This window comes from Falco rusticolus, chromosome 13 (assembly GCF_015220075.1).
Source record: "Falco rusticolus isolate bFalRus1 chromosome 13, bFalRus1.pri, whole genome shotgun sequence".
NCBI lineage: Eukaryota > Metazoa > Chordata > Aves > Falconiformes > Falconidae > Falco > Falco rusticolus.
The window spans coordinates 21474481-21484592 of record NC_051199.1 but is presented as its reverse complement, the minus strand read 5'-3'; the positions used below and the strand labels follow the sequence as shown (position 1 = coordinate 21484592).

General features: G+C 41.9%; 1 protein-coding gene across 1 annotated transcript; it reads left to right on the top strand.

The window, feature by feature from the left end:
* The first annotated feature begins 590 nt into the window (after positions 1 to 590).
* Positions 591 to 10072, top strand: TTC14 (tetratricopeptide repeat domain 14). Its single transcript, XM_037406202.1, is given in 11 exon segments — positions 591 to 1009; positions 1202 to 1401; positions 1791 to 1875; positions 1957 to 2086; positions 2773 to 2925; positions 3596 to 3667; positions 4937 to 5056; positions 5141 to 5263; positions 5958 to 6075; positions 8051 to 8160; positions 8609 to 10072. Coding segments are annotated over 11 exon segments (2460 nt in total). The 5' UTR covers positions 591 to 651; the 3' UTR covers positions 9600 to 10072.
* The last annotated feature ends 40 nt before the right edge of the window (positions 10073 to 10112 follow it).

Here is a 10112-nt window from a genome sequence, read left to right as displayed (position 1 = left end):
GGCCCTGCACGGCCCCGGGCGCTGGCGCTCCGCCGTTCTGAGTGCGGCACCCGAGCACCGGCCGAGCACTCCCTGAGCGCCGGGTCCCCTCAGGCCGGAGGAGCCTCTTCCCTCGGGACCGGCCAGGCCTCGGCCAGCGCTCGGGGAAGCGCCCAGGCTGCGCACCCTCGGGCCGCGGCGAGGCGCAGCCCCGTCCCTTCGAGCGGCGGCCCCAGCTGGGCGCGGCGCGGCACCGCGGGGGCGCAGCGCCCCCTGCCGGCACAGCCCTGGCGCCGCCGCCGCTCCCTGCCGCTGCCGAGAATTCCAGTCTCCGTATCCGTCACCTTCCAGGGTTTTACCGTTTCTTGTTCTCGCCGCGCTTTGTAAACGCGGGCAGCGGCCACCCTGGCCCGGGCCCCGCAAGCTGAGCGCGGGCCCGGCCGGCAGCCGCTGCTGCCGCTCCCACCCCCGCCGTCCCGGCGCTACCCGCCCCCCCGCCCCTGCGGTCCCCCCGCTACCCCCCTCCGCGGTCCTCCCGCTGCCCAGGGGGCGCTGCGGCCGCCCGCGCGCACCCCGCGCTTGGTCCCGCCCCTCGGCCTGGCGCGTGCGCGTTGCCGGGGCGCCGACGCGGGGTGTCGGGTCGCGGGTTCCTGTTCCGGGCCCGGCGGCGGGATGGACCGGGAGTTGCTGCGGCAGGCGCTGAGCTACCACGGCCCCGCGCTGCTCTCCCTGCTCCGCGCCGAGCAGCACGACAACCCCGACTTCCGCGGGCTGCTGCCGCCGCCGGGGACTGCCCTGGAGCCGCCCCGCGGGGCCCCGCCGGGCGCCTGGTGAGGGGCGGCGGGTGGGTGCCGCGGGCGGGGCCGCCGGGGCTCTCACCGGATCTCACCGGCTCCTTCTTCTTCCAGGAAAGAGGATGCGAGCCTGGACCTCGAGATAAAGCGCTTCATCGCCAAAAAAGCCGACCTGCTGTTCGCCCACTCGTGGAAGCCCAACGGGCCGCTGGCCGACGTGATTGAGGAGAATGAAGGTCAGGCCGGGGGCTGGCGCTTGGCATTAGCCCCCCGTAAAACCAGGGTGGGGATGTCGCCTGCTGCTTTTTATAGGCTGTGCACAAATCGCCTGTTAGTCCGGTTACACCAGGTTTTCAATGTTTCGCTATCGCCGGGTGTTTTGCGGTGTGCCTTGGCTGCTGTGTGACTGTGCGTGCCTTGCATTGCAGAGTGTTACGCTGTCATGCCTCCCCTGGAGCGATTCATGGAGGTGCCCAGGGAAGAACGAAGAGAATTATTTTTTCAAGACATCGAACGTGGCGATATCGTGATCGGGAGGATTACATCTATTCGTGAATTTGGCTTCTTCATGGTGTTGATTTGTCTGGGCAGTGGTCTCATACGGGAAATTTCAGATTTAGAAATCACTGTAAGATACGGCTTTGATCATTATTTTGTTCTTGTTAAGTAGAAGCTTTTTAATGTATTAGCTATTTCTTGTATCTCTTAATGGAGTGGTATATATAAAGGTGAAACTGAACCGTGGGATGGTGGGTGGCATCTGAACCTGTGGACAGCTCCTGATGCTCTGCTGAGACAGCACGTGCTTCCTTTTATGACCCATACTCAATAGTTATTGCTTTGGAGTTGAAAAGTTTATCATTTATGGGTGCATAAATTTTTATTTGAACCAAACCATGCTTTTAACTATCACGGTTCTGCTGTGCATGGAGGCTAATCTTCTGGTTTAATCTTGGGGAGAAAAAACCAAACAACTTCTGGCTTTGGTCACAGTATTCCTGCTTTTTTCTGTTGCAGGCTCTTTGTCCTTTGAGAGATGTGCCTTCTCAAAGCAACCATGGAGATCCTTTATCTTACTATCAAACTGGAGACCTTATTCGAGGTAAGTAACTGCAATAGCTGTCAAAAATCTGTTTGGGGTTTGAGACACTTCTGTAATTTTATCTTAACTTTGTTTTTGTAGCTGCAGTCAAGGATGTTGATCGTTACCACGAGAAGCTCACAGTGTCACTTTACAGCTCAGCCCTTCCACCCAATCTTTCCAGTACAAAACTAGGTGTAATTACTTCAGATGACTTCCCATTACATTATAGGTAATACTGTGCTGTTCAGCCGTACTTGCTAGGTGTATTCAGTGTGTCTGAAGAGCGGCTTTGACAAAATTTGACATTTTTTTCTTCAAATTTGTTGACGGTGTTTCTGATTTAATTGGATGATTACATACATCTTGTTCATCTCTGTAACATGCTTGTTTGTGGATATGTAATGTGTGGTTGGTCTTTTAGCATCTTTCCTTAAATGTAAGAAAAGCAAAAATCAGTGTGAGGTGTCTGTCACTGTGGGACCTTGTTAATGAAAATAAAAAAATTAAACAACAAAAAAAGCCCTGCTCCCCGCCCCCCCCCAAAAAAAAAAAACCAACCCAAAAAACACACAACCAAGAAACAAAAACCTTGGGAGACTGGAATACGAAATTCTTACATTTTTAAAATTGTTCTTAGAAGACAGAAGGACACAGCTATCTGTAATTTTTATAATGTTTTTGTATGTCCTGGAGATAAATAGATGGGTGTCAAAATATATTTCAGAAGCTCACTTAAGTTAAAGGATATAAGGGTTGCTAACTAGTGGGAAAATATATGTCTGTAAAAGAGAACAGCTTCTGAGCAGTGATAAATATTGGTATAGGCATTTTTATTTTAAACATAAGCATCATAAAATAGAGTATAGCATCTGCGAGGTTGTGTTTATGTACACTGGCACTTTTATTTTTTGTAAGGCGAAGCATGGAAGTTGCTAATACAGCAGAGACATTTGAAGAGGTTTTGCATCGTTCCCCAGGATTTGCTAATCCATCATTAGTTGAATATTTAGCAGAAAAGCTAGGACTAAGTGAAACAAATCCACCGTCGTTGATGAGAAGTCTTCAAATGTAAGTGATTTTTACATTATTCCTATCCTATAGCTTTGTGGAGATTACTCTAATCCTTTGAAATAGACTTGTGAGCGGAAGTCCTAGACCACTTCAACCTTTTTCGTTTTGATTCGCTTGACTGCAGCTTACATGTCCTTAAATATTTAAAAGCAAACTCCTCTAGAGTAAGAAATCTACATGTGAAATTCTGTAGCTCTGAATAAGAAAGGCATCTTATCACACAAAATGTTTGATACCAAATAGTTCAGGAATTTATTGCTTAGATCTTGTTGACAGCTTTGGATTGAAACGCAGGATGATTAAGTTTTAGTGGTTTTTGTTAGGTGTTTATTTTAGTAATAGATCTGACCACTTTAGTAAAATAGGCTCAAACATACACACCAGTTGATGTTGTGAGCCCCCTATGTATTAGGCCCCAAAGCAGGTGTGAATGTGGCGTATTCCTGTTAAATGGACTGCAGCTGTACTGGGTCAGTTCAGCACTTCTAGAATGGGTTGGGAAAAACTGGTTTCAGAAATAGGAAAGAATATTTCTGACTGAGTGAGGGAGAGCAGTAAGGCATTGTATAAATAATATTTCAGCTTGTTTCAGCTGCATTATGTATTCTGAGTTTAGTTGTAGTCTCAGAAGACCAACTTGATGTTTCTATTTGTTTTTTCCTTAAAGGAAAAATTTCAGTGAAGAAGATTTTGCCCCTGCATTGAGGAAAAAGCAGTCTGAATCCTGGGCCTTGAAATGGTATGGCAGTACTTGCGTCTTGTCAGAGGTCTTTGTCTGGTCAGGTTAGGTTACAGTTTTTATTTCTTAAACAAAAATAAATGTTGAATCAGTTTTTCCACAGCATGCGTAGTGGTATAACAAGGAAGATCTTCCTGGAAGTAACCCTAACTGCCAAGTGGGTGTGTGATAGTCTCAAGATTCAGTTCCAAAATATGTGTTAAGTTTGAGGGAGAACTTCTCAGAGTATTTATAACTAGCTGGTCCATTGAGATGAGAGTAAGATTTGTTACAATACCAAGTACCCAATTTTCCATGTTATAATTGGGTGTTGAATGACATACTACTACTTGTCCTGCCACTTAAGCTTCAAACTGTAGATTTAACAAGTGCGCTTGCTGTCTTTGAAAAGGTAAATGTGTTTCCCTGCCTGCGTTTGGAACAGCAGCTCTGGATAGGTGCTATTGCTTTTACACTCTGCACTGTCCTTGGGCGTGCTACAGGGTGGGGCAGGCAGAAGTAAGAGACACTTTTTCTCCTAAAAGGGTACATTTTTTGTGGAAAAACTTCTCTTGAATATACTAGTTCAAAAACCAAAATCTGTGTGAAGCATCAGAATTTCTGATTTCTGTATTGACAAAGAAGTGTTTTTCTTAAAACAATAGTGTTTTGCAACTTTGATTAATTGCAGAAAACGTTGCTTGTAAGTTAAATCAAATACAATTTTTAAATATATTAAATATAAAATATGTTTTATGTTTTTTAAAAAGTCTATAAATAAAACTTCTGAAATTCAACTTATCAGTTCTCTTCCAATAAGTTAACCTCCTGGTAAATGCGGATGAAAAGTTTGGGTAATAGGAGATATAAAACTAAAAATATTTGAGTTTGAACTGATTTCAATTTGAACCATCTACCCGTCTCACCTCATGCCATTGGTCTAATGGTGATTATGGATGGATGTAATTAAGCCTTTTCCAGTTTAACCGTGGTAGGTCGCACACACAGGCTTTTGTGCAGAAAAGCATGCATTTCTAAATGTTCATTCCATAAGAGAAAACCTGTGTAATGTAGTAGTACCATCTGCAGAAACGCTCTGTGGTGCCTTAAGATTTTGGATTAAAGACAATTATGTCAATACCACATTCATCTGATATGCTAGTGTTAAGTACGTGATAACAAAGTCAAGTTTTATTACCTGTCACTCATTTGGAACCATAATTTGTGAGTATTTAACAGTATAAAACCAATATAGGGTAACTGTAAGATTTTCTAAATATTTTTCTCTAGTGTGAAGGCTGGGGTTGAGTATTTTAAGGTTGGGCGTCACGTGGAAGCTATGAATGAGTACAACAAGGCTTTGGAAATCGATCCACAAAATGTTGAAGCTTTGGTAGCACGTGGAGCTCTGTAAGTCTGCTGGTTTCTGTGGGTTTTTCTACTTTGTGAAAGAGAAACATCACTAAAGTCCATGCAACTTTTCTGTTGTTCTAGCTATGCAACAAAAGGAAGTCTGAACAAAGCCATAAGTGATTTTGAAATCGCTTTAGAAAACTGTCCTACCCATAGAAATGCAAGAAAATACCTCTGTCAGACACTTGTGGAAAGAGGCGGGCAGTAAGTGTTGGGGTTGGGGTTTTGTTTGGTTGTTAACAATTTTTCTCATAGTATGTTTTTTTTATTACCATACTAGTTAGGATACAGAATAGCCTTTTTGCTTCCTTGCTTTGTGTTTTAAAAAAATGTCTCTGGAAATGTACCTGCTTGTGCAGTTGATTTATGCTTTCTCCTCTGTCGGAGTTAAAATCCTGGCAAGATATTTGAGGTTTCATCATGGGTACCCTACCAGTGAAAGGGTATCAGGCTTGCATAATGTCTTGTGAAATGTTTGAATATATTCCAATAGGTTGTGTTTGGGTTTTTTTTAAAGGAGGGGCTTGTACCAAAATTACGTTCTGTTACTCTACTGAAATACTGATTAACTACTGTAACGCAGAATTTTGCTTTTGAATATTCAGGCAATAATTCTAACTGTGTTAAGAGGAGAGAGACACTGATTTTGAAACTGGAATTGAAATTTTAAAGAACAGTATTACTGATGGTGATTAGGAGTTAATAATGCATCAGAAATACCGTTTTACTACTTCTCTGAGGTGGGCTAGTATGATAGAGAGGGTCTTGGAGGGATTCCTCAGTGCTGTGATAAGAGTGGTAGTGTCATAGTGGGAATAAGAAAGGTGGTCCTAAAAATATCAAAAACCTGTCACAAATGTGCAACTGAACTGTACATGAACTATCACTTGAATTTTAGGTTGGAAGAGGAAGACAAGCTACTAAATGCTGAGAGTTACTATAAAAAAGCCTTAAGTTTGGATGAGACTTTTCAGGAGGCAGAAGAGGCCTTAACGAAACTCCGTAAGCATATGCAGGTGATTCTTTACTTTCTCTTCAGATAGTGTTCTCAATGGCAATAAATGAACATCAAAAATCGTGTTAAAGATTTTGAACAGGGAGAATTTAAGCTGATGGTTTGTCTTATTCTCTGCTTCCCTTCTCTACAGTAGATATTTTATAGTGAGCATTATGGCTGTACCTACCAGAAGAAAGGTACCTCTTGATGACTCCACTGTTTTGAACAGCATAGTAAAGAAATGCCAAATAGTGGAGACAGGGAAAGAGCGAAGCCTCTCAGCTAAAACAAGGATAAGAATATTGCATCGCACAAACATGACTGATAATGTTAAATTAAAACATTCTGTGAATGCAAACATGTGAAGTGTGAAACACTTGTGCGGTATTTATTTTCCTTCCTTACCATCTTGCTGGTCAGATCCTTGTCGTTTGGAGTAATGATGAAAAGATAGAGCAAGACCAGCCAAAGCTAACTCACAGAAAGATCACATGAGAGGGGTAATTAAGAGGTAATTTAAAGGAAAACAGCAGGAGGTGGAGGGTGGGTGGGCAGGCAATTTGAATACCTTGGCTTTCTCTGCTGTTTTTTTTCCTCTCTTCTCTTGCATGCAGCTTGTTTCCCAGGTGAGCCCTGGTGGGTCTCTGCGCTGATCTGAGTTGTCTTTTTTTCTTTTATTTACCTCCTCTACTTGTACTGTCTTCCAGAGAGGATCAAAGAGTAAAATAGAGCACTGAGGAACAGGCTTGTTTTGTTCTATGCTTCTGCATGTAAGGAAGTAATGTAGACTCGTGTAGATGGCCTTAATCAACACTTCTTCAGTTGGTGGAGCCATAATGCTGACAGGTTGTGTTGAAAGAAGGGGAAGAGGAGATATGACAATCTCCTTAATAAACTGAACTACATCGTAGGCAAACTGTTGCATGGTATTTGAGCACTACTCATATTTGGCTGCTTTAGAAAGATGTGTTGGCTTGTTAACATGATAAAGAATGTTCTCAGCAAGTAGCAGATAAATTTTTCTCTTCTTTAGCATTTTCATAGCATAATGGGTCATTGATAGAGCAGATAAAAACCCACAGTGTTAGCTATGGTTTGGTTTGCATAGCCTTAACTGCAATGAAGGGTTTCTTTTATTGTAACTGTTAAGACAATTCCTAAGTTTTGAAAACGATAATCAGACTTTCTGCGTGCTCTTAGTATCAGCAGAGCTGTTGTTCAGGGCTGTAGATGGCAGAAGTCTGTTCTCTTAAGTAGTTTCAAGATTAATCATCTGATGAGATGCTTTTCTGCATTTACCTGTATTTTAATCCATATGCCTCATACTATCACTGTTGTGCTAGAATGGCTGAAAAAGCACTGAAGGATGTTTTCCTGTAATACTGATTATGTGTTTTTCTCCAATGCATTTTCTTCTGAATTGGACCGTTGTTGCTGTATCTGACATCTGGTGCTGCTCATCACCCACAAACCCTTGGAACATGATTTCTTACGTAAACTATGCATCAAACTGGTCTGTGAAATTGTTACAAAACGGTTTGTATTCAAACATGGCCAACTTGAATACATTTCAAAATGGGTTCTGCCATGTTTTACTTGTAAACTCCAATAATGATACTTTCTTTCAAACCTATTGGGTTTTTTTTTCCCTCTCCTCTTCATATTGGTAATTCTGCGGTTTTTCTTGAATATTCTATCTATGCCTTCTGGCCTTCATGCTTCACGGCGTGCTGGATCACGGGTTCCACTGCAATGGCTGGTCAAATGTATTTTTTTTAATGAAACAAAAACTGCAATATGGTCCTTAATGTAAACCTGATTATAACAATGGCCAATACCAAACTCCTGAACAATATTAATTCTTGATCTGGGAATCCTGGTAAAACATCCCTGGTGTAATTATATATTTGAATGGGGTTGGGGGACATGGGGGAAAAATACCCATGTTAACACTTTTAATGTAATTTTTTTTATGATGCTTGGGTTCAAAAAAGAAATCTTTGGAAATGAGGGAGAAACAAGCTGCCAAAGAAGAGAGACAGAAAGAAAAGAAAGTAGAAACAAGTGCAGAAAAATTGCGTAAGCTCTTAAAAGAAGAAAAAAGGTAACTTGTTATATTCAGTATCCTGATTATGTGGCAATAAGTGCAGATAAGGCTGTGAGCAATCCATTCGCAGACAGTGTGTCCAACAGCAAGCCAGGTAGAACATCTACCTAGGTAAGCTGCTTTTCCTCTGGAATTTTTTTGTGGGTTGTGTCCTTTAATGGAGATAGATGTGGAACAGAAGTCATTTAAAAATACTTTGCAATGTGAAGTATTTGTGAAGTGTAATGCCATACTAAAGTGGGAAAGATGCCTTTTACAATGAACAATTTGGTGGATTTAATCTTATTTTTTTTAATAAAGAAATGACATTTGAAATTGTCTGGCCAGCTCAAGCTCAGTTTCCATTCATGCCTTACAGTCAAATCTCAGCTAAATCTGGGGAGTGCAGTTTTGCTTGCTATGTATAATTTTTGCCTGATACTGAAGATTATCTCACATTTTCTAGGTTGAAGAAGAAAAGGAAAGTATCAACTTCCTCCTCCTCCTCCTCCTCCTCCTCCTCCTCTTCCTCCTCAAGTGATTCTTCATCAGATGTATCAGTTTCTTCCTCCTCCTCTTCCTCTGATCACAAGAAACATAGGAAAAAGCGTCGGAATAGATCAGAGTCTGCCCGCAGCTCCAAAAAAAGCTCATCTAGAGCTTCTTCCCATTATAAAGATCAGATTAGGAAAGAGGAGTGGTATTCGCCTCCGGCTGATACCTCTGCTTCTTTTCTTAACCAAAGTTTTGAAGTGGAAAAACTGCTGGAAAGGCAGGACAGCTTAGTGTGTCCAAAAACAGAGGTAAAAGAGAAAGACAGACACTGTTCTTTTTCAAGGACTTCAGGTGATGATGAAGACACTTTTGGAGGTAGGTCTGAAGATTCAAGAGATTCTTACAGTAGTAGCTCCAGAACTCTGCCAGGTAGTAGCAAAACTGAAACATATGGTAAAACGGATAGATTGTTCTCAAGTCGGAGGGGTCCTTCAGGTTCATATCATAAGTCAGATGACAAACCCAGGATGCATTATTTTAGGAAATTCGAAAGGGATGTAGAGGGGAGAAAAGAGCAGTTTAAAAAACACGGCTCAGGTCAAGACAGGTATTACATGTCTCCATCAGGGTCTGACTATTCTGGCAAGTCAGTGGGAAAGCACAGATCATATTCTGGCACCTCCTTACGTGAGGGTGACAAAAGTTACCGTAGTGATAGGCATGCGTTAAGTCAGCATAAAAATGAAAGTGACTCTAAGAGTAGGAAAAGAAGGTATGAGGAGACTCATACAACAAAGGAACCAGATGAGGAAATGGCTTTAAATGTTTCAAACCCAGGGCAAAATGATACAGAACAAACAGAAAGCGGTGTTAAAAGAAACCTGCCCCAGAACTTAGTTAACATATTCAATCAGATAGCTGAGTTTGAGAGGGAAAAAGGAAATAAGCAGAAGAAACAATGAAGTACCTGGGAAAACACTGTTCTGATGAGTGTAGTTAAATGAACTTTGATCTGAGTATCTCTTGAGGAAATACATATGAAGAGTGATAGAAATGCAGAATTTGTTCTGTCTTGCAGAATGTCAGAGAACTCTAAAAGACTGTATGGTGGAAAGAGATGAAAGGGTATCTTACATAAAATATCAGTTATTATTTAAAATCTTAAGTTTCCTGTGCTTTTAATTTGGGGTGTTCCGGTACAATATTCTGTTTGATGGTTTGAAATCCTTTGATACCCTGGACTTGTAGTTAGCTGTAACTCGCATCAAATCTGCACTTTAACAACAGATAGGTTTTGTTTGGTTTTTCTTGTCCCCTGGAGTACTATTTTGTATCAAACTTAACTTCCAGCTATAGCAAGGGGATAACTGAATTAGTCATGTGCCATCAATGTGTATAGTTCATTTGATCATTAAATTTTCTTAATTTTTCTTAATTTTCTGTCTTGATTTTTGTTAATGCTGCTGTTTTGTACT